Genomic DNA, 22,316 nt, shown 5'->3' on the forward strand with positions numbered 1-22,316 from the left:
CAGGGACGGCACCCACATGAGCCCGAAGTACGTCCGCTTGCTCGAGCACAGATTGAACCAGGTGTAACCTGCGCTCCTCCCCCGCTTGCCCACCTGACCGCCTGCAGTTCCCCCAGCAGGAAGTTCTCTCCTAGTACAAGACCGACGTGAGCTGCCTTTATTTACATCACCAGCTCCTCTATTGGAGGCCTCTCCATTCCCATCGCTGCAGCCCCTCCTCTCCTGCTGCCTCGGGCTGTTATGAGGCATCCTGCCCTCTAGCTCGTGCAATGGCCTCGTTAATTGCGACAGGCCAGACCTGGAAGAGGAAGTTAGAGTAGTGGTCCATCAAAGCGTTTGATACCTGATCTTTGTCCTGCAAGCGGCCCGTTAGGTTGGGGCGGGACTTGAGCTCTCCTGGCCTGCAACATCATGTCATGCGGCGACCAAGTCGTGTCCTGCTCTTTCCTGATGTCATTCTCACGGATCTGCGTCAGGAGCTGAGGAAGCGTGGCTTGCACCCCCTTCACCAGCTTCCATGCCTCCTCGCGCTGCTTCTCTGTCCCACGGATCACAATGGCACCTGGCCTCTTGGTCAGCTGCCTCTCCACTGGCCCCTTCTCGCCTGGATCTCACCAACTGGATCCTTCTCAAAGCTGATCTTTGCCCCGGATGCTTGCTCGATCGCCTGTAGCAAGTGAATGTGAGGAAGTTGTCAACTTCCTCCTATCTTCCTCGAACATCCATCCATCCATCTATCCATCCATCCATCCATCCATCTTCTTTCTTTTCATCCTCTCAGGCCGTCGTAGATCCTCCTCATACCTTGACTGTAAGGCCCTTCTTGCCAAGAAGAATTCCATGGTACTTCACGTTCATCTCGTATCGCTTTTCTCCTGCTCGTCCTTCAGCCTCGCGCAAAGGCAACACAAGATCTCTGACCGACAGCAACTCCTCCTTTGTTCAGGGTCACCATGGTAGTGCCCGAGATGGGCTGGATGGGAGATTAGCAAACAACGCTTATTCCTTGACCGATACAATCACCTGCAGCTCTTGCTGCCTACGAGCAGCTTCGATGATGCTCTCCGACCGATCGAGAGGTTTCTTGAGTCCCAAGGATGCATAGGAAGATTCGGATGCTGAGAACGAGGAGCTTGAACGCGGAATGTTCTTCTCCGTCGGCTGGACGAGATTCAAAGAGGTGAGACAACGAAGGACATTCAAACAACTGACCTTAAATTCCTTCAACTTCAAGTCTTTCGGATCTGTCTCTTGCTCGTCTCCATACTCTGTGAACATCTGCCAAGTTCCTTGCATCACAAAGACACCGAGATCTCCCCACTTCCACTCAAAACCCACAGAATATCACCCCTGTGACTTACAATGGTGTATTTTCCATCTTTTGTAACTTCAAGCACTTCTGCTTCATACCATTTGTTGTCCTCGTACCTGCCAAAAAACATTAAGTCCTGCTTTTCAGCAGTAGGTGCATCACCATTTCGCCTCTACCAAGGTACCCACGGCAAGCTGGGGTCTTTCTGGCTTTGAAACAGGTTTCAAAGCTTCCCAACTTGTGCTTTCCTCCTGGTCAAACCTTGATCATGATGCTCCGAAACGAATAGGCTGACAATCTACCTCTGACTTCTCTTCCGAGAACGATTGCGCGTATTTTTCATTCCTCTGCTTCTTGAGGAGAGACATCTGCGCCATCTCTGCAGCAATTTTTGATATTGGCTGTGAATACAGTTCAACCTCGGACCAGTCTACAGCAACGAGTACCTTGACCTGGGAAGAATCCTTCGACTTTTCTTCTGTTGGAGTTGTTGGGTCAGACTTGTAAATTTCTTTCTGCTCAGCTGGAGCCTTGCTGGCTGTCTTCAGCGCCTCGAACAGAGATGAGCTGGCAGGAGCAAGCTTCTCTGGCGATGAACGCAGCATGTCGTAGCTCTCCCTGACGACCGTAGCACCTCCTCCTGTTGCTGCTGCTGCTTTCTTCTCCTCCCTCGCTGCTTCGGGGGCCTTCTGCTCAGCTGGAGCCTTGCTGGCTGTCTTCAGCGCCTCGTACAGAGATGAGCTGGCAGGAGCAAGCTTCTCTGGCGATGAACGCAGCATGTCGTAGCTCTCCCTGACGACCGTAGCACCTCCTGCTGTTGCTGCTGCTGCTTTCTTCTCCTCCCTCGCTGCTTCGGGGGCCTTCTGCTCAGCTGGAGCCTTGCTGGCTGTCTTCAGCGCCTCGTACAGAGATGAGCTGGCAGGAGCAAGCTTCTCTGGCGATGAACGCAGCATGTCGTAGCTCTCCCTGACGACCGTAGCACCTCCTGCTGTTGCTGCTGCTGCTTTCTTCTCCTCCCTCGCTGCTTCGGGGGCCTTCTGCTCAGCTGGAGCCTTGCTGGCTGTCTTCAGCGCCTCGTACAGAGATGAGCTGGCAGGAGCAAGCTTCTCTGGCGATGAACGCAGCATGTCGTAGCTCTCCCTGACGACCGTAGCACCTCCTGCTGTTGCTGCTGCTGCTTTCTTCTCCTCCCTCGCTGCTTCGGGGGCCTTCTGCTCAGCTGGAGCCTTGCTGGCTGTCTTCAGCGCCTCGTACAGAGATGAGCTGGCAGGAGCAAGCTTCTCTGGCGATGAACGGAGCATGTCGAGGGACAGGATTGGACCCTGCTGCAAGAAGTGAATGGATCATCCAAAGACACTATGATCACTCACAAGTGGTACTTTGGGTACCGGAGAACTCCGAGGCTTTGCGACTGAGGGTTCCTCTCCTCTGCAGTCAGAAAGCAGTCAGGAAAATCCATCAAACCTTTGTATGCATCCCGTACCCAGACAGATCAATACTCTCCACTGAAAACAAGGACTCCAGGACCTCGTTTTCATCCACCATAGGAACTGATTTCTCCTCCAAACTGCTCAAGCTGTGATGGCTTCGTAAATCTTGCAGCTTTTAAGCGAAAATCGTGTACCCGATCAGGGCTCGATCAAGAATGCTCTTACAGCTTTTCATTTCAGTTTCAGCTTTACGATATCCCTTCCGACCAGCTTCGCCTTCCAGGAAAATTACTATGGTCGATTTTTGAATCCCCAGGCTTACCAAAGGAAAAGATTGCTCTTTCTGCCAGATCCACAGCCTCTGCAAACCTGCAGCGTAACAAGATTACACAAGTAGACAGCAGGAGGGACAATTGCCTCTCATTCTTTAGTGCTAGCCTAGCTGCACGATCAAGATTTGCTCCAAGATCTTTGTCCTGAAAAGCAATCCTTACTTACACAATCTGATGTCCCCTTCTCAAATGAGCAAACTGAACTTGTTGTTACCTGCCTCCAGAGTTCTTGCTTTTGATCTGCTTGATTTCCTGATTTCGAATCTTTCCCGACTATCAAACCCGATCGCTTCATCCTTGCTTCCTCCTTCAAATTTATGTGAGAATGGAGCGTCGTGAAAGAGGACTTTGCTCACTCTCTTGGAGTCCACCAATTCTTGCCTCTTTTTCTCTTCAACCTGTTTAGAGACATGAGGAAACTTGGCGGAAATCTCTCGTATCACCTGTTGTCTCTTTACTGAAGCTTCGGAGCTTTGCTGCTTCTGCTGCTCCATCTCCTGCATAACCCCTTCACATCCAAAGGAAGCAGGACAATTAAGATAAATTCCACCTTTCTCATCTGCAACTTTTCTTCTGTTCGAACCTAGTTATATTGCAGATCATGAAACGGAAACCAACGATGTCAGAAAGCACTTTGATCTCCAACACTTTGGTGAGTTCTTCTGTCGTAATCCTTCCATAGTACGTTTCTACTTCACGCAAGGCTCCCTGCCGAGCGAACAAATGTTACCCTTGACTTGAACTTTAGAGTTAACCTGGGCTCGCTCTGCATAGATAATCGCACTATCAAGGTCTCCATTCTTCAGCCATTGACCTTGAATCAAGTCATCATCCAATAGGGAAAGAACGAAAGTCCACACCCGCTTCATCTGCAAGCCTGATGGCCTCTGCCCTTGCTTCGACCTGCTGCAAGTTCACCACCTCACAAAGATCGATCTCCGCGTCGCTCTACCTGCCCCTTAGCACAACGTGAGATCTCTAGTTGAAGAGACTTCCCTTGCTCAATGAGATCCTCTGTAAATGGTCCAAAACCTGAGGAACTGCATACCCTCCACTGCCCATCGCCTCACCAGCAGCGACAGTACCCGTAGAAAGCTGTTCTTGGAAGCGAGCAATCGCTGTAGAGACTATGCTTTCAGCCTTATACAACAATCACATTTGAAAATCGAGAGGATTCGCACGAAAAACCTCGTCGAACACCCCAGCCCTCAACTTGATTTCTGCTTCCTTGAGCTGCAAGATGCCTTCACGCCTGCAAGTGGGAATCACTAATGGATATCACCATGGAAGTGAAAGCACCTGATGAGAATCCACGCCTGATCCCTCTTCTCCTGTTCAACTTCTTCTTTTGACTTCTGTAATGTAATGAGCCACATTCCACAAGCAATTTTTCACCAATTTCGAACCTCGATCGGGGTAGCCTGCAAAGATCAATTGAGCAAAGACATCTTGAAAAACTTTGAGCTACCTTTTCGGTTGCTTTATCTGCAGCCTTTGCTTCATTCTCCATCGCCTCAGCAAGCTTGGCACCATCGATTACTTCAGGTCTGTCGGAACGGATGAGAAAGACCCAAGACGCTATTTGCTCACGCACGCTTTCTTCTCTCCAAATCCGAGTCCATCTTCAAAAAGACGATAACCAAGTCCTGAATGAAGTAAGCCATGACAAGCATGCTGTATTCTGCCAGCTAGTACCTGGATCCGCCGTTCTTGACTTTGATCGCTGTTACTCAATAGTCAGCAAACATGCAGGGGCAAAGCAGACAGCTGGCGATGCTTACGTCCATCATACCAAACAGAGCTGAGAACTATAGAAAAAAGGTTCAGAGATAATTTGCAATCGAGATTTTGCATGAACACCGCATCAAACATCATACTCATTGGTCCCATCCTACCACCTGTTAGTATGGATACTAAGCAACAATCGTGCTGTACCGTGCTGCAGCAATGGGATCAGTCAAGGAGGTCCCTCCCCCCTGCAGCGGATCTGCAGCATCAAGCTCGTCCTCTGCAAAGAGAAGCATAAGAAGAGAGCGCATCGTTTTCGCCGGGACAGCCTCTTGGGACATACCAGTGATGGTAGTTACGACTTCCCCGTCCCGATACAGGATCCACTCCGTCCTTTCCTGTGGGATTATTGCGAGTCAGATCTGTCTAGAAGCCACCATACGAGTACATCCAATTCCAGAGGAATTGCTTGATCACCAAACCTTCGGAAAGAGGATTAAACATTGATTTTGACGCTTGTCAGCATGACAAGCACTTACAGGTCCTCCTGATCCTTCCGACCTTCGACAAACCAGCTCTTTTGTCCTATGATGAGGTATCCACCTGACAATAGCGGAAGAACCTGCATATAAAATCACGGTACGATAACAAAGCAAACCACCTTTCCTTCTGGATCTTGGAACTCTCGAGAGGACTGTCAGCAATTCGCATCCTTCCAATTATCCATCAAAAACAAAACCCTGGGTTCGATTACAGCAGGCTAGATACCTTGTCTTGGACAAGTAAAGTCTGGATGCACTCAATTCTCTCTCGAAACGTCCTGAGTATCCAGAAGATCGCTGTTTCATGCCACAGACGAACGACGAAGTGCCAGGCGTAAAGCTTCCGTACTTGGTCGAGAATGGTGGAGAAAATGAAGCAACAGGATGGATTGAGACGGAGAATGATAAGATCGTGAATTGGATCATACTCTCAAGAATCCATGCTCGCCCTACACCCCCTCTCTCCCTCTCCCCACGCCTGCGTGCTACCATGGTCAGATGCTTGGGCGCTCCCCACGCCCAAAAAGCAGTTTTATCTTTAAAATATTTTCTCTTAAAAATAAATAAAGGGCCTCACTTCAAAGGATTCATGAAGTTTGATTTTATAAATTGTGACTTAGTACAAATACGTGTACCATTAATATATATATTAAGAGGAAAAATAGTTTTTACAGACCACTGGTAGTGCATTATCGTATCCGAAGATTCAGTATTGTACAAATTTTAATTTAAGTTATAATTTGTTTACTGAAGCTCTTAAAAGGTCCTTGTACAACAGTTTCAAAAACTATTTTAGTAAGCCAGTCTTCAGTACTAAACAACAGAACACCTGATGAACAACTGATTTTTTTGATACCAAGATGTTTTAGTTATCTTAGAAAAGAAGTCAGGATTTTCATTCGATAAGTACCACTACTACCTATTTAACTTTCAAATTCTCATACGTATAGTTCTCGAAACATTCCGTTAAAATTTCGTAAATGACTACGTCATCTAGAAATCTGTTTTGAGCTGAGTTGGTCACTGTCACCCAGCCTGCCCGCCCGGCCACGGTGGCACTGTGACGGTGGCGCCGTGGTGACCGGGTGCCACGGTGACCACTCGACTCATCGGACTCTTCGCCGTGGGCGCGGAGGATGCTAGAGTGCCCTGGCACCGTCCGACCGGGTGGCCGGCGCGGGCGGCGGCGCAGACCGTACGGTTTCAACCAAGTTGTGACTCCCCTTCGCGAGTCGAGGCTAGTAACTTGAATCACCGTGACGGTCAGAACTGGCCGTTCCGTCAAACCGTTGAATCGTGAACAGTGCGGTTCAGTCGGACTTGACTCAGTCCCAGTGAAGCGACGGTCTGATTGGATCACATCACTGATGTGACGCCCGGCCGGGTGCCCAAACTGACGGTCCCAGAGTCCGACTCTCCCGGCCGCCCCCCCGGGCCGGCCCGGGCCCCGCCTGTCCGACGGTCAGCCCCAGGCGCCGCGCGCGGGCCTCCGGCTAGGAATCGGGCCGAGCCGTTCAACCGACTCCGAGTACGGTCCGCCGGACTCCGGATCACTGGTGCCGTATTGAACTTATCGGAACGGTTAGCGCCGGGCCGGGGCCCGGGCTGCCCAGGCCGGCTCTTTACTCTGGCACTATTCCAATTTTTTTGAACTTGACTCGATTGGTGGGAGAAGGCGTGTACAACAGACGGAGTAGGAGTAGTGAGAGGGAGCTTGCCTTCAAGTTCCCCACGTCAACTAGACCAGCCGATCGGAAGCATCCACTGCAAGAGGCATCTCCGGCGTCTCTCCTCCAGCTATCTACATAGTCTGTCAAGGATACTGATAGCCACCTTCGGGAGCTGCACTGCAGAGTTTGATTCGAGTCAGGGCCAGGTGCAAACAGTCAGATTCATAGACTGAGTGATGTTGATGGGTGCATATTCTGCGATTCGATACAAAGAAGTTCCTCATATCATGACTCAGAATGCTATAACAGAGGCTCAACACAACCAGACGATGATGACCCTGATGAAAACACATTCACATTTGCAGGCGTCAGAAACCTCCATCCTGAAGCAGGGCAGCTCAACAAATGGACTGGATTTGGATCGACAGAAAAATTCAGGGTTGGCTGGCGACGCCAGTATTCACTGGCATATCAGCAGGTTGGAACAAAGCTACGAGTCTCGAGAAAAATGGTTATCCCCTTCAGAATCTGCTATTGCCATTCGGATTCATGCGATGCTGCTCCACTGGTTTGCGAGGCTTGGCTGGAATTGTGAGTCCAAGAAGACATGCGAGAGTAGTATCATCCACATGTTGGAACTCACATTCAAGGAAATCGAAAAGCTGCAGAATGAGAACTTGAAGTACAAGCATTTGTCACAAGATGATTCATATGGCTCCGAACTTCGCTCGATTTCGAGGATCAACGACTCAGCTCACACCAAGAGCATACATGTGTCCGAGCCGAAGAAATCTCCGAGGTATGAACTCATGTTGGAAACTCTTTGAGTTGTGGTTGGGTGGTGCGATCCGAAATTCGAAAATGATGTGAATTTTTCTTGCAGCCTTTGTGTCGAATCGAGTAACCCGTCCCTTCTAAACTACCAAAGGAACAAATATTTTCCTGTTGCTGTGGATATAGGTGAAAGATGAATGTGCTTGTTCGCAAGATGACGAGCAACACATGATCCAGAGAGCGAAGCTATGCGAAATTTTGTCGACCTTGGGGAGATGTCGGTAAAGTGTGCTTTTTACGTGCGACATCGACCTCAAAGGATAGCGTCTTTCCAGGAACTTGCTGCATCCAGACGGGATCGAAGTCATCAGGAGCTGGATGAAGAAGATATCAGCAAGTGCGACCAAATAACTAGAGGGGAGGGGATGAGTTGGAGATGACACGTTGAACAGGTTGCGATTTCAGATGAATGCAACCATTGAAGAATTACACAAAAGCGTCAACTCCATGCGAGATCAAAGCTCTGACTTCGATGATCCCATCGAATCAAGTCGATTCAGAAGTTCACGCGGAGAGTTCCTTCCTGCCGAAGACGAGCCCACAGAAAACTTGCGACAGGTTGAGGCAAGTTTGGACGATGTGTCGAGAAGTCTTTCGGTGATGGCCGGGAGGTAGCATGTTCTCTCAGTGAGATGTCTTTCTTGATGCAGGCGCAAGAAAAAGCAGTGAACCTGCTGTCGATGGCGTTGGAAGGTTCTTTGAAAACTGCAAAGCGTGAAGATGACATGAAGAGTTACATTCGTACTGCTAGACGAAAGTAAACACAGCAGTCCAACAAAGTGTTGTGATAAAACTAACCCTTGCATCACTGCTACACTGAACATGTACCAAGCACAGTTTTGAAAAATAGAAAAGAATATAAGATGGATAACTTTGCAGCGCAGCTCAGCTCATGATTTATTCGATTGAATGGCAGCGACGTAAAAAGCTAATGAATTTGATTGAAGAAAGAATAAGAAAGCATGCAGTCAAATGAAAAAAAGCTATGTGAGAATAACATTGCTTTCGGTATCAAACTTTTTCATCGTTCCTCTCCTCCATCGACTGTTCCTTTGCCTCTTTTTCCTGCAATCCAACATGAAGTTCAGCGCCATCGTGGGAGGCATCATACAGAAAAAATTATATCCTCGACCCGCGACGAAGACGAGAAAGGAGGGATCGCACACGCACCTTCTTTCCCTTGTTCCTTGGGTTCATGCAGTGATCCGGATGACATATGAGTAGCCCGCATGCCGGCAGAACCCCCGTCATTGTCCACGGCATTGCCGCTATATCCGTCGGGGATTGTACAGAACATGCAAGTGGGGTGGGGTGCACCGGGTACGGGTACCTATCATTCAGTGTTCCTCTAGAATAGGGGGGTAGTACTTCGAATTTTGGTGCCAAGTAGACATGTGGGGAGATATGAAAGAAAGGGGTAGTTTGATGGTTTGGGAAGGGGTGGGGTGATTGGATGTAGCTTTGCTGGCTAGAAGAATGGCGGAGTGATAGAGCATCGCAGGAGTGGAAGCAGAGGAAGGAGAGAAGAGAAGGTCGCAACGAGTGTGAGAAATGCGAGAGGGACAACAGAAGGAGCAGGATCAAGCTGTGGATATCGGAGTATGCGCATGTAGCTGACAGAAAATCGAAACGAACAAGGTGACAAACATCGCAAGGGACACAGGAGGAGACATTTTAGGTGGAATCTTTGACAGCAAAGGAATCCCTTTCCCCTCATCCCCTTAAGAGATGGACGGGCTAAGTGGATGGTTTGATCCCCTGCTGTCGGACAAGATGCCAAGCTGGCTGCAGGCATGCACAGCTCCAAGGTCAGCGAAAGCGCTCATGGTGAAATGGGATGGTGCCCCCAGGTCATTCAAGATGGCAGCGAGTGTTGTACGGCAGCATGGTGACCCGGAGTTTCTCCGGCTGAAGGAGGTCGACCTCCCAGAGGAGCTGAACGAGCATGAGCTCTTGATTGAAGTGCACGCCTCAAGCGTGAATCATGTTGACTGCCGGCTGCGACAGGGCGTTGCTGAGAAGGAGGGCGTCTTGTCGGTACCGGCAGTGCTGGGGATAGATTTCAGCGGTATCGTGAGGAAGGTTGGAAGCAAAGTAGAAAGATTCAAGATCGGAGAGAGCGTGTTCGGGATACAGCAGGTTGCGAGGATCATAGCAGGAAGGAACGGCACCTATGCTGAATGGTGTGTCGTGCATGAAGATGATGCAGCTACCAAACCAAAGAGTCTGACTTTCGAGCAAGCAGCTGTGGTCCCCATGGCAGGTCTGACAGCGTGGACAGCGTTGATCCAGGGTGGTCTCGACCAGCGGGAGGGAAAGAAAGTTGTGATAATCGGAGGATGTGGGGGTGTAGGATCCTTTGCAACGCAGTTCGCGAAGCGTTACTATCGGGCATTCGTGGTAGTCTGCTGTGCAAGCAAGCATGTGGATCTGGCAAAGAAGATAGGAGCTGATGAGGTCATCGAGTACTCCAAAGGCGACTGGAAAGGATCGTGTGCCAAATACAGAGAATTCGACCTGGTGTTGGACTGCGTCGGGCTGGATGAGTACTGGGAAGTGTTCGGACGTGAGGTGCTGGGAAGCGATGGAAAGTACATTGCTCTAAATGCATTGAGACACAGTTTGCAAGACAGTGTGAAGAAGTTGAACAGAGACATGGATGAGGAGATCGAGGAGGAGGACGAGGACGAGGAGGACGAGGAGGAGTATTCCTTCGAGCGTCTCGCTACCGAGCGGATGATTGCAGCAAAGAGCCGTGTTCTCAACATAGGAGGCGGGATATTTTCTGGTTTCCGCTTGTTTCAGTTCAAGGATGTGAAGCTTTCGAGCTTGCAAGAAATCGGAGAACTGTTAGAAGACGGGACTGTTAAGTGCATCATCCAAGAAATTTATGACCTGACAGACATGGACCGGGCCCATGAGACTCTGGAAACTTTCCACACAGGGGGGAAACTTTGCGTCAGAATCCGAAGGCCATGGGAAAGGGAAAGCGTTCAAAACTTTGAGCTGGGAGAGTCGAGCGGCACAGCAGAGCCTGCCGCTGCTTCGCCGCAAGGTAGACCGAAGGCTGCCATCCCTTCGTCCTCCCTTGGGCCCAATGTCAGTGTAACTGCGGAGGTAATCGAGCTGAACAAGAATCAAAAAGCGAGGAATTTGATGGAGGCTGCCGACGACCCGCTGCCTCCAGGCTGGGAGTCTTCCTGTGATGAGGACGGGGTTATCTACTACTACAGTCATGAATTGGGGATATCCCAGTACGAGCACCCTGCCACGGTGATCAAGCACGAGAACGTGGTTGCCTCACCGTCCTTGCATGCCTATGAAGAGGAAGGAGAAATTGAGGAGGAGGAGGAGGAGGAGGAGGAGGAGGAGGAGGAGGAAATCGATGTTGAGGAAGAAGAAGTACGACGTCGATCCAGAGTTCGTTTTGCTGTACCGAACGATACACCAGCAACAAGAAACGATCGAAATAAGGAAGCAACTCCCAAAGACACAATACAACAAGGTTCAAGAGATGCTACTGCGCTCGAAATGGATCGTCAGGCATCAACTGCTTCAGCCTCTGGACAAAGCTGTGGCGTCGGCATAGCCCTCGGACTCAATGGTCGAAAGCAGTTCTACATCAAGAGGTTGGAGGCTGGGGGTTCTGCAGAGCGATCAGGGGAAGTCAAGATAGGAGACGTCCTGCTAGGGGTCAACTCGAATGCCGTCACTGGCCTCGCCTTCCCTGACCTGTCGAAGATCGTCCTTGGACCAGAGGGAAGTCACTTGATTCTAACCCTACAGGACAAGGACTCCGGAGCTGTCAGTCAAGTGAAGCTTGCAAGATCTATGAGCGTCAACCCTGGCTTGAAGCAAGCCATGGATTCGTCACCCGTTGCCACGACAGAGAACGGAGTGAAGAGATCCGTTGACACCGCTGAGCCTCCGGTAATTTGACTTTGACTGATTTTGAAGGACTCATGAGGGCTGGCGCGTTTGACAGGGTACAAGAGCTCCGCAGGTGACTCTTAGGGAGCCCAGCAGGGTGTACGACTTCGCCTCCAGCTCTCCCTCAACCAAAGTTGAGATCACACCCATCAAGAAGAACGACGATATCCCTGCTAAGCTCAAGGTACACTCTGTGCTGCTCTCCGGGCAAATGTGCAAGAGGTCTGACTGCCGGTCGCAGGAGAAAGGTGGGAAGGTTTTGCAGTTCCCAAAGGTTCTTCAGGCTCACCCCGTCAAGCTCGGTGACAAGAGTAGGGAGCACAACGATCGAATGGTGGGACATCCCTCTCAACCTGTCCCGGAAGCAAACGTCTATCACGCTCAATCTTCTCCCGTTCCCGCTCGTCAATTTCAACCAACTGCTTCCCTTGGAATTTCGCAGGTCTCTTCTCCTCAAGCCTTCATGCCGGCCACTTCACATATCCCCTTGCGATCTCCTCACGCTCCCTTCCTGCCAGCGAGCAAACCGAGCGAAGCGAGAGGTGCGAGGCTGACCAGCATGGAGGAGGTGAACTCTGCACTGCTGCATCGAACGCCCGCGGCTCCACCAGAAAATCAGCCGGCAAAGGGGAAGGGAAACATAGGCAGGCTGACAAGCATGCACGAGATCGATGCCGCCCTCGGCTCCTCGAGCTTCCCGCCGCCGGAGACTGTGGAGTACATGGATGTACCCACTGTGACAGTGAAGAGCACGAAGCCTGAGTCTCTCGAAGCGAAGCAAGCACTCTTTGAGCAGCAGCAGAGCAAGAAGAAATCTTCGCTAGCAGCGCGTCTGACAAGCATGCATGAAGTGGACCAGAACGAGGCGAGCAAGGCAGATCAGCTGTCCAAGCATGCATTGTTCGAGAAGAATCACCCCAAGCAGGAGCCAGCGGCCGCGGCGCCAGCACAGACTCTGTCCCAGCAGCTCCAAGGTTAGTCCGTCGTTTTTGAGGTGCTCGAGGAGCTAACGAGAAAGCAGAGCAAGCGCAGGTTTCGAGCGCCCAGAAGAAGAAGAACGCTTCTCGGCTCACCACCATGTTCGACGTGGTGAGTCGCTCAGAGGAGGTGGTGGACCCACAGGCTCTCACTGCTTGCAGGACACTGCCATGGTCGGTGCTCAGCTTGCATCGAAGCTTCAGAATTCAGCCTCACAGGACCCGAGAATGGTGAAGTTCCTCCAGGTCTGCTTGCTTGCTCCAGTCTCCCTCCCTGCTCTCGCTGATTGAAACCGTCGTCACAGGAGCATGGAAGCTGACAAGCCAGTCCGACTGTCGATGTTCTTGTTTGTAATGTATTTTTAATCAAGTTTTGTGACCCGCTCCTCCACCTCTCCTTTACCTCGACCTTACTAAGTGACGATCAGTACTAGTAGCGGGGGGGGGGGGGCATCCAACATCATTTCAAGTTCCGGGCTTGTTACAATCGTGGTCTGGAACTGACTCAAGACCACTTTGCCGAAGAGTGCCTGCCCCGTGACCTTACTGTACCGTGACGAGGCCGCCAAAAATACATGCCAACGTGACACATACGCAATGAACTTGTGACATGTTGGCACACACATTAAGTTAAGTAGAAAAGACTTGAAGGAACTGTTGTGTTTACAAACGGCATATTCAATGTGATATACTAGGCTACACAATGGAAACTTCCTCAAAAATTTTGAGCTGGGCTGACAGTCGGACTGTCGCAACTCCGTAGGCGGCTCAGGACATTACTACGGTTACAGTAACGGCGTCTGAAACGGACGGTCGCCAACATTGGGTCAGTAAGGGGAAGAGGGCAAGGATCAGCCAATAGAGGGATAGGGATGAAAGGGGATGAGGGATTCAAGGTAGCGCAATGGAGGGAGGACGATGGAGATGAGACCGATGACGGAAGCGAGTGACTAGAGCAGGAGGAGGAGAGACGCAGGGGGAGAGAGCAGAGAGGAAGCGAGAGAGAGAAGGAGGACAAGCAGGGACAGGGCAGGCAAGTCAGATCGCTCGACCACCCGCACGATGAGCCATCGTTCGCCGTTTTCAACAGGATTTGTTGGAATGTTGAGATTCCCGGTCCGAGCCTGCAAGGATCAGGCGCTATTCCACGCTCACACCTCGCGCCATCGATGCAGATACTTCAGTGCTGGCGGTGAGAAAGCGAATGGGGGCGGTGGGAAGGCATGGAAGTCCTTCGCTGGAGCCGGGCTCGTGTCTGTGGGGCTAGTGTCTGCTGGAGTGATCGTGCAGTCTGGAGGCTACAAAAAGGCGGCAGAGAGGGTAGAGATCGTCACGACGTCGGTCACAAGAGCATGCCGGAGTTTCTGGGTCCTCGGGAAAGTGGCTGTGGACTACAAGAGAACCATCTTCCTGTACAAGTCCACCGACCAGTACAAGGAGGAGCTATCGAAGTGCCACCGGTGAGTCCACAAGCGTGCAGGAGGGGTGGTGCAGTGACGTGTGAGGTCCTCTCGAGCAGGCGGTCAGCCGATGAGCTGCTGCGGCTGTGCCAGAAACAGGCGGGGGTCTACATCAAAGTCAGTTCGACATGCGCCACGAGGTGTTTGTGACGCCGTGATGGGACAGGCTGGACAGCATATCTCGTCCTTGCGGCCGGTCATCCCGGCAGAGTTCACGGACACGCTGTCCTGCCTCTGCGACAAGGCACCGCAGAGCACGTTGCAGGACGTGGAGAGGGTGTTCCGGTGCGTGAGTTTGTTGATTTGCTGGAAGAGGAGGAAGTGAGAGGGGGAGATGCTGAGGTTGAGAATCAGCGATGACATCGGGATGGAGATGAGCGACGTCTTCGAGGACTTTGATCCCGTCCCTGTGGGATGCGCGTCTCTCGCACAGGTTGGAGGAGGAGGAGGAGGAGGAGGGGGGGTGGTTGGGGTGAAGAGACTCGAGGTACCCGCCAACGTCCGTTCTCGCAGGTTCACAAGGCTCGTCTGAAGAAGCGTTCAGCTCTTCCTGAGCAGTTCCCCGAGACCGGTGTGTGAGGATGGAGGGCGAGGACGGGAGCCGCTGAGGGTGCCGTGCTGGCAGTTGCGGTCAAAGTTCAGCATTCTTGGATGAGTCAGCACACTGAGAGCGATCTCCTTGCGGTGGAGGTTGTTGCTGCAGGTCTGCAGCCTCGCTATAGCTTCCCCACCCGCTGACCCTCCTGTCCTGCAGTGATCGAGCTGCTGTTCAAGGGAGTTCAGGTCTGCTGAAACTCTTTGCTGGAGCTCTACCTGCCTCGCCCGACTGTCTGACCCCCGTGAAGGTCAAGTGGATTCTTCCTGTTTTCCGATCCAACCTCGACACCGAGCTTGATTTTCGGTAGCCGTTGTGTCTGCTGCTGAGGGCGGGAAGGGGGAGATGGGGGCTGAAGCCTCGGTGTTGTTCTCGTCAGGTCTGAGTGTGCCAACTTGAAGCAATGCGCGTACAACTTCAGGAACGATGTCGACATCCGCGTGAGTTCCTTTCCTTGCAGCCAGCTCTTGCTTGCATGCTTGCTGTCCCCTCGTTCCGAACTTGACGAGGTCGATGCAGGTCCCGTTGCTGGTGGAGCATCTTTGTTCCAAGCGCGTCCTCACCATGGAGTTCATCGAGGGTGTCAAGGTATGGCTCTTGACCTGTTAGCATGCTCCTGATCCGGAACAAGATCGACGATAAGGAGAAGCTTATTCAGCAAGGAATCGACCCGACCAAGGTTGCTCAGTCCGTCACCAAGGTGTCTCGTCTCCTGCTCTCCTCCTGCTCCTTGACGTTCTCCATCGAAAAGCTGTTTGGGGAGATGATCTTCCTGCACGGTTTTGTCCACTGCGATCCTCACCCGGGGAACATGCTCGTCCAAAAAGTCACCAACGGTCGGACTGGCCGAAATTACAACTTGGTGAGCATGCAGGAGGAAGGGGATGAGGAGGAGGAGGTAGCGGCGGTGAAGCATGAAGGGAGGAAAGGCTTCGAGCAACAAGATATCATGAGTGTGGATCGTGCCGTGCGGTTGGGGTCCGGAGACTAGAAGGAGTAGTGAGAGAAGAGGGGTCAACAGTGGGGAAGAAGTCAGGTAGAGAGAGGGAGGAGGAAGAGGACGAATTGGAGGCGGAAGAGGAGAGGAGAGAGGGAGGGGAAGAGGAGAGGGGGAGGAGGAATCTGAAAGGAGGCTCCAGGTAGTGCTCGACCACGGGCTCTATCGGGAGATCTCGTCGGAGTCGAGGAAGACTTACTGCACTCTGTGGGAGGCGATGGTGCTGCAGGACAAGAGGAAGCTGGATGAGGCAGGTTCATTTTCTCAGCTTCCTCGTGGTGACTGCCCAGCAGGTCTCCATGGAGATGGGGGTCGGCAAGTACGCGAAGCTGTTTCCCCTCATCTTCACCATGCGCTCCATAGACAGCAAAGTCAGGCTGGGCGAACGGTGAGCTGCATGCTCGTCGGTTGCGGTCGGTGAGACGGAGACAGTATGTCGTCGGAGGAGCGAACGAGGGTGCGCTCGGAGCTCGGAATCCCTGGCTTCACCAAGGTGATTCCCTCCTGCTGCTACTGCCACTGCTCCTCCTCCTCCTCCTCCTCCTCCTCCTCCTCCTCCTCCTCCTCTTCCTCCTCCTCTTCCTCCTCCTCTTCCTCCTCCTCTTCCTCCTCCTCCTCCTATTCCTCTTCCTCCTGCCTAACTCTTCTGATCCTTATGACCGTAGGATGACTTCGACTTGGTGGAGGTGACTTCCTCGGATCACTGGGCTCCTTCCTACCTCCCATCCCTCGCATTTTTCTCAACCCTCGTCGCCTCTCCTCCTGCTCACTTGCTCCCTCCCCCCGCGCTTTCATCGATCCTTGTCTTGCCTTCTCTAGCAACGCACGCGATCTTTGAGTAGCACTCCTGCCTCCTTCCTCGTGCTCCCCCTGTCTCTCCAGCTTCCTCATCTTCAGCTTCACCTGCCCGGCTTCTTTCCTTCACCTGCCTCACCATCAACCTTGAGCAGGTGTTGACGTTCATCGAAAAGATCCCCCGAGATCTGCTCTTTATCATCCGCACCCAGAACCTCGTCCGCGCTCTGTGCTCCGACCTTGGTGAGGATGAAGGAGGAGTCAGGAGGAGGAGGAAGAGGAGGAGGAGGTGGTGGTGGTAGAGGAGCAGCAGATGGGCATGGCAGGAGGCTCATGAGGAGCAGCATGGTGATGTGCTGGGTGGCACGAGCTGCTTACAAGGTCCGCAGGACTTCGTCCGAGAGAACGATTCCGCATCTATGCAAGACTCGCGGCCGAGGGCAACGTAAGAAGAACGCTCCACCTGCCCTCCCTCCTGCTCCTGGCCGCTTCCCGCCCCCCACTCTCTTCTGACGCGCGCCGCCATGCCTCCCGTTCTCCTGACTATCTACAGGTCCACGAGCACGAAGACTTGCTCGACAGCCGTCGTCTGCGCTTCTCGAACCTGCTCAGGAAGTGGCTGCGGGGGATCCAGTTCGAGGTCGGAGGGAGCGGACGGGGAGGGGGGGGACTGAGGCTGCGCAGGTGCACATGTTCTTCATTGAGGTGGCGCTGTGGTGCTACACCATGCTTCCTCGCGCACTCACCATCTTCAAATATGGTAGGAGCCTGATAAGAGGGGAGGGAAGGGGGGGGAGGGGAGGGGGAGGAGGGATGGAGTGGGAATGGGTAGAGGCAGGTCACGCAAAGAGGATGGGGGAGGGCTGAAGCAGACTGGTGAAAAGGAGGAGGGAGGGAAGAGAGCGGGAAGAGAGGACAGGCAGGAGGAGGAGGCTGCTGTTTTACTGACTGTGCTCTTAGATATGGATGAGCTTGTACCGGCCTCAGCCAAGACTGTTTATACAGGCGTGTAGGGTTATATGGACAGGCGTGTAAGGCACAGGGTCAGCTGAACAGTGAAGACATTGGAACAGGAAAGCATTAAAAATCGTATTTACAAAGCTGAGGATGTAAGAAGCGAGAACCAGGACAGTGATGACGACCAGGCTAGACGAGAAGGAGGAGATGGCTGGGAATTAGGCGCTGTTGGAGGAGGTCACTGGTTCTGTATCTTCCGATGTCTCCTCGCTGACAGAGCTGAGCACATGCGAGCTCGAGGAAGTGTCCTCCTCCTCCTCCTCCTCCTCCTCCTCCTCCTCCGCAAGACTTTCATCCCAGTCCTCCTGCTCCCTGTGTGGCAGCCATTCTGAGTCCGAGCTCTCCCTCTCGTTGAGCCTCCTCCGGCGCTGAGCCTGGCGAGCAGGACGCTGCCGTGCTGGCCTGCGTCTCCCTTGAGTCCTGGAGGGTCGGAGGGAGGTGGGAGGGCGACGGGAGCGAGTCTGAGGAGGGTTGGCCGCAGACCTCCGTGCTCGTCCTGTTTCAATCTCGTCCAGCTCCGTCAAGAGCTGCTGCCACTCTGACTCGTCCTGCGTTCCCCTGGTGGCGTTCGGCTGAGGCCTTGCGCTACGTCTTGTCCGGTACCGTGTTGGCGCTGTCACCTCAGCCTCCTCCTGATCGGGAATCCACTCCTGATCCTACCGAGCAAGTCAACCAGCCCAACTCTCGCTCTTCTCTCTCCCAAATCTTATCCCCCGCTCCTCCTCCCCTCTCCATCCCTCTGCTCCATCGCTGAATTCACCTCGATGTCGTTGAAACCGTCGTCCACGACAAACCCTCCCAGAGAATTCCGTCTCCCTCTCCCGTAGTTCCTTCCCAGTCGCCTTGCAGATCTGAAGCTGAAGGTCAGGGAACATCGTTGCCAGCAGAGCATGTCACACCTCCTGATCGCTGCTTCGCTCATGCTTCTCGTCCTTCGACCGCCTCCCGTCTCCTCGTTGGAAGCCATCTCGCACTCCTGGCAGAACCAGGGGACTTGCTCGGGAGGAATCTTGAATCCAACGTCAGCAACAACACCGCAGTCGTCACGCTCCCTGACCGTATCTTGCGTGAGATTCGCACATCCCAGGCAGAATGCCTGGTCGCAGTCATCGCACATGATCAGCGTTCCTCCGGCTCCGCACAACTGACACCCTCCTTCCTCCAACCCCCTGTCCTCGTCCTCGACTCGCTACATACACGAGGGAGGTCACAACTCAGAGTCAAGGAACATCGAGGAAGAAGAATGTCGCAAACCTGCTTGCGCTTCTCTATCGTGACGCTACTGATCCGCTTCCACCTCGACCCCAGGATATGAAAGAAGGCGCCTCCTTGTTCCTCGGCGCTCAACCTGCCACCCTCCGTCACGATTACTTTGGTGGCGAACGCTCTCCGTACCCGGACCCCAACCGTCGTCCAGCTGTCGACTCCTCAGGCGCGATGATCAGCTTGTCGATGTTGGCGAACTCCTGCCATCTGGTCAAGCTGGGAAGTTCCTTCGGCTCGTCCCTGACCTGCTTGCAGAGGGGGCAGGAGTTCTCGCAGGTGGCGCCCCATTTGAAGATGCAGTCGAAGCAGAAGATGTGGCTGCTGTTGCAGTCTATCTTACCGATCACCTTGCTCTGCAGGCCCTCACTGCAGACGACACAGTCTTCCTTCTCCCAGTTCATGGCTCCATTGTCGTCTTCATCAGGTTGGTGGGCGGTGGCTGGCTGTGCAGTCTTGACGGAAACTTCGGGTCGGGCGGGTACACCATCAGCGCTCGTTGCGTTTGCCGCGGCTGTCTTGGCTTGAAACCTCTTTCGAACTTCGAGCAGAGTCATGAGGACCTTGTTCTCTGCTCGCTCTGCCTGTTCACCCGGATCCTTCCCGTTTTTCTGCCCCTGCAGACTCTGCTTGACCGCCTGGCTGGGCGGTTGGCTCTGCTTCTTGACCTGAGCGCTCGAGCTGACCCTCTGTCGGATCGACGATTCAGTCATGGTCGTGATGGTCAGGAGGAGGACAGCCCCGAAGAGAGCAGGTTTCATGCTCCCCTTGTTGTGCACATGCTAGCTCCCGCTCGGACGCGTCATGCTTGAACTCTCGTCATCTCCCTCTGACCCATCCCCGCATCTTCCTGGTGTCGGACATGGCCCGGGGAGAGCTGTGATCCTGCAATACTCATGCTCAGTTTTCTGTTTGAGCCTCAAAATCAGGTCGATGCAAAGAGGAAGAGAATGTGGAAAGGAGAGATGGATGGATGGATGGATGGATGGATGGATGGATGGATGGAGGGAGGGAGGGAGGGAGGGAGGGAGGGAGGGGAGGGAAGGAGGGGAAGAGGGAAGGAGATGGGGAAGGTGGGGGGGGGAGGGCATGGAAAACTACGGAGGGAGCGAAACAAGGACGCAGGGAGGGACGGAGGTAGGGAGGGAGGGATCTTCCTGTCTTCCTTCTTGTCTCTCGTCCTGCCTGCATTTCTACCTCATCTCTTCCCATCTCTTCTACCTCTCCGCTCGTTCCCCTCGCCCTCGTCGCCTCCAGCCATTCCCCCGCGCAATCCGCCCGTGCCATCTCCCTACATCGAATTTAATGAGTCGTTTCAATTGTTACGCACCCGGGCGGCGCCCGGCCCGGGCCCGACCGCCCGGCCCGGGGCGGCCAGCTGGCCGGGTGCCAGCGCGGGCGCGTGACTGACAATTGAGCAGGTCGGGTGGGTACACCCTGGGGTACACCATCAGGTCTTGACCTGCCTCGCCAATCACGGCGGCGAGGGGCCAGGCCGCCCATTGACGGTCCTAGCAAAGAAGTCTTTGTGGACTTTGACTCAGTCACTGAGGCGGCGAGCCGCACAGGGCCGACTCGGAAGTTCAGTGTCCTCGTACTCTACACGTTTAATATCGAGCATCTCGCTAGGGTCAGCTCACTGGAGTGACGGAGGTGGAGTCAACCTTGTCCATGATCTTCCGGACCTGCGGGGCCTTCAGTTCATCCTCCACCGTAAACTTCGCCTGCGTCCTCGCTCACTTGATGAAGAAGATCTGACGCCCTTCGCTCTCCGTCCTCGTCCCCTTGCCGCTCGTACCTGCAACGAACATCATCATCATCATCATCATCATCATCATCATCATCATCATCATCATCATCATCATCATCATCATCATCATCATCATCATCATCATCATCATCATGAACAAGGACAAGGACAAGGACAAGGACAAGGACAAGGACAAGGACAAGGACAAGGACAAGAGCGAGCAAGAGCATCATCGTAGCGCGAGGCCTTCATCATTACAGAGCTCTCGCTCGCTCTAATGCGTCAATCGAGGCGGCCTGATCCCCCAGCAGCATCTTGACAGTCCCTGTCGCAATCAAGGCCTCTGCCAAGCAATCTTCCTGCTCCATCCAGGTCAGAGGACGAGGCGCTCGCAGCAACACCACTACATTGTCGCTCTCCTCGCCCTCGAAGAAGCTCAGGGCTCCTTGCAGGTCGAGGTCGGTCATCTCCAACTCCGCAAACTCGAGCTCGCTCCCTCCCTCCGTATCGGCGAGATGCTTCTTCAAACGGAACTGACAGCACGCGCCCTCTCAGCCCTTCCGCCGGATCCAGCGGCATCGGTAGGGGCCTCACCTGCCCGAGCTCTAGCAGCGTCTTGTTCACTTCCAGCATGTTCCCAGCTGCCTGGAGCGCCTCCAGCATCTGGCCCGCCGCGTCTGGTGAACGGGGACGAGGATGGGGCACAGAGATCGCACCTGATGGTAGAGCTCGCAGCACCTGTCGAACATCTTGGGGCGATCTCTGTGGAGTCGCAGGAGCAGCTTCAGGGTCTCAACCTCCTCCTGCATGTCCCCTGCACCAGGAGTGACCACTTCTCCTCCATCCGACGGCTCAACCCACCGGCACTCTTGCAGAGCGCAACTGCCCTGAGCAGCGCCTCCTCCGCAGCATGAATCTCCCTCCTCATCAACAGCAGCATCCCGCGCGTTCGGATGCATCGGGCTGCCGCCACCTGACATGCTGTCAGCGACCTGCCTGCCTGTCAAGATCCGGGCAGCACTTCATCTGAAAGCTTCTCCGAGATGCTCTGAGCCTCGTCCAGCTCCGACATGGCCGCGGCGAAGCTCCCGCTGTCCATGTTGAGCTCCGCGCTCATCAGCAGCAGCTGCGATCTCATGACGAGGATGTCCAGAGCGCTCTCAAGCGTCACGTCGGAGTCAAGGAGCGCTTCGATCTTGTAATACTCTTTCAGTTGGGCACGGGGGATGGGGAAGGAGGAGGGGGGAGGGAGGAGGGAGGAGGGAGGAGGGAGGAGGGAGGAGGGAGGAGGAGGAAGCATGGGAGACCTTCTCTTGCGTGCCGTCGAGCTGGACGAGAAGTTGGTCCTTAGAGCCTCCGGGGAAGAACTCGAGGGACTGATCCAGCGCCTGGGACGCCTCAGCACACGCCTGCACTCCTCCTTCCACCCACTTACTTGCTTGATCAGCTTGGAAGCATCTTCCAGATTCCTGGAGGACCGCGCGTTCTCTGCGCTCTCTAGCAGCTCCGAGATCTTCTCCTGCCGCGACAGCCTTCATGCTCAAGTCAGGCGACTCAGCAGCTGCCCCCTCATGGTACGCGCCTGACCCCCTCGTCGATCTCCTGCAGGGCCTGGACGAGGCTGGAGAGCTCAAGGGACGACATCGCTGCCAACAGAAGTTTCATCAGCACAACGCCTCCTCCA

General features: G+C 53.7%; 6 protein-coding genes across 6 annotated transcripts; 3 read left to right on the top strand and 3 right to left on the bottom strand.

The window, feature by feature from the left end:
- Positions 1 to 238: 238 nt before the first annotated feature.
- Positions 239 to 5,306, bottom strand: GUITHDRAFT_103374 (hypothetical protein; the record flags this gene model as incomplete). The annotated part of the gene is made up of 34 exons (XM_005837707.1): positions 239 to 298; positions 344 to 396; positions 464 to 562; positions 616 to 667; positions 805 to 875; positions 922 to 973; positions 1,024 to 1,161; positions 1,213 to 1,289; positions 1,349 to 1,428; positions 1,475 to 1,563; positions 1,615 to 2,634; positions 2,701 to 2,740; positions 2,796 to 2,879; positions 2,937 to 3,018; positions 3,065 to 3,111; positions 3,289 to 3,347; positions 3,431 to 3,472; positions 3,518 to 3,582; positions 3,689 to 3,782; positions 3,830 to 3,888; positions 3,935 to 3,977; positions 4,027 to 4,088; positions 4,145 to 4,214; positions 4,263 to 4,326; positions 4,374 to 4,429; positions 4,481 to 4,495; positions 4,543 to 4,621; positions 4,669 to 4,720; positions 4,770 to 4,797; positions 4,856 to 4,882; positions 4,935 to 4,965; positions 5,010 to 5,082; positions 5,146 to 5,200; positions 5,280 to 5,306. The coding sequence occupies 34 exons, from the start codon at positions 5,304 to 5,306 to the stop codon at positions 239 to 241; spliced, it is 3,045 nt and encodes a 1,014-aa protein (XP_005837764.1).
- A 1,944-nt stretch (positions 5,307 to 7,250) lies between these two features.
- Positions 7,251 to 8,609, top strand: GUITHDRAFT_103375 (hypothetical protein; the record flags this gene model as incomplete). The annotated part of the gene is made up of 6 exons (XM_005837708.1): positions 7,251 to 7,813; positions 7,898 to 7,974; positions 8,026 to 8,069; positions 8,124 to 8,185; positions 8,241 to 8,445; positions 8,499 to 8,609. The coding sequence occupies 6 exons, from the start codon at positions 7,251 to 7,253 to the stop codon at positions 8,607 to 8,609; spliced, it is 1,062 nt and encodes a 353-aa protein (XP_005837765.1).
- Positions 8,610 to 9,708: 1,099 nt separating this feature from the next.
- GUITHDRAFT_85209 (hypothetical protein) lies at positions 9,709 to 10,816 on the top strand (the record flags this gene model as incomplete). Its single annotated transcript, XM_005837709.1, has 1 exon — positions 9,709 to 10,816. A coding segment is annotated over one exon (1,107 nt), but the record flags the coding sequence as incomplete, so codon positions are not given.
- A 3,001-nt stretch (positions 10,817 to 13,817) lies between these two features.
- GUITHDRAFT_134903 (hypothetical protein) lies at positions 13,818 to 17,615 on the top strand (the record flags this gene model as incomplete). The annotated part of the gene is made up of 22 exons (XM_005837710.1): positions 13,818 to 14,215; positions 14,275 to 14,332; positions 14,382 to 14,500; positions 14,570 to 14,648; positions 14,729 to 14,786; positions 14,841 to 14,918; positions 14,970 to 14,998; positions 15,061 to 15,116; positions 15,190 to 15,250; positions 15,330 to 15,398; positions 15,442 to 15,510; positions 15,562 to 15,672; positions 15,950 to 16,027; positions 16,101 to 16,195; positions 16,240 to 16,300; positions 16,473 to 16,493; positions 16,650 to 16,757; positions 16,779 to 16,845; positions 16,992 to 17,047; positions 17,156 to 17,242; positions 17,287 to 17,362; positions 17,563 to 17,615. 22 exons carry the CDS (start codon positions 13,818 to 13,820, stop codon positions 17,613 to 17,615), a joined length of 1,887 nt encoding a protein of 628 aa, XP_005837767.1.
- Positions 17,616 to 18,120: 505 nt separating this feature from the next.
- On the bottom strand, positions 18,121 to 19,643 carry GUITHDRAFT_134904 (hypothetical protein; the record flags this gene model as incomplete). The annotated part of the gene is made up of 7 exons (XM_005837711.1): positions 18,121 to 18,198; positions 18,240 to 18,275; positions 18,380 to 18,470; positions 18,519 to 18,808; positions 18,874 to 18,967; positions 19,015 to 19,085; positions 19,131 to 19,643. 7 exons carry the CDS (start codon positions 19,641 to 19,643, stop codon positions 18,121 to 18,123), a joined length of 1,173 nt encoding a protein of 390 aa, XP_005837768.1.
- An 870-nt stretch (positions 19,644 to 20,513) lies between these two features.
- Positions 20,514 to 22,276, bottom strand: GUITHDRAFT_103379 (hypothetical protein; the record flags this gene model as incomplete). The annotated part of the gene is made up of 11 exons (XM_005837712.1): positions 20,514 to 20,567; positions 20,623 to 20,680; positions 20,891 to 20,991; positions 21,040 to 21,165; positions 21,227 to 21,295; positions 21,349 to 21,446; positions 21,494 to 21,605; positions 21,654 to 21,827; positions 21,940 to 22,020; positions 22,068 to 22,151; positions 22,220 to 22,276. The coding sequence occupies 11 exons, from the start codon at positions 22,274 to 22,276 to the stop codon at positions 20,514 to 20,516; spliced, it is 1,014 nt and encodes a 337-aa protein (XP_005837769.1).
- Between the last annotated feature and the right edge of the window lie 40 nt (positions 22,277 to 22,316).

Source organism: Guillardia theta (genome assembly GCF_000315625.1).
Source record: "Guillardia theta CCMP2712 unplaced genomic scaffold GUITHscaffold_13, whole genome shotgun sequence".
In the NCBI taxonomy this organism is placed as follows: Eukaryota; class Cryptophyceae; order Pyrenomonadales; family Geminigeraceae; genus Guillardia; species Guillardia theta.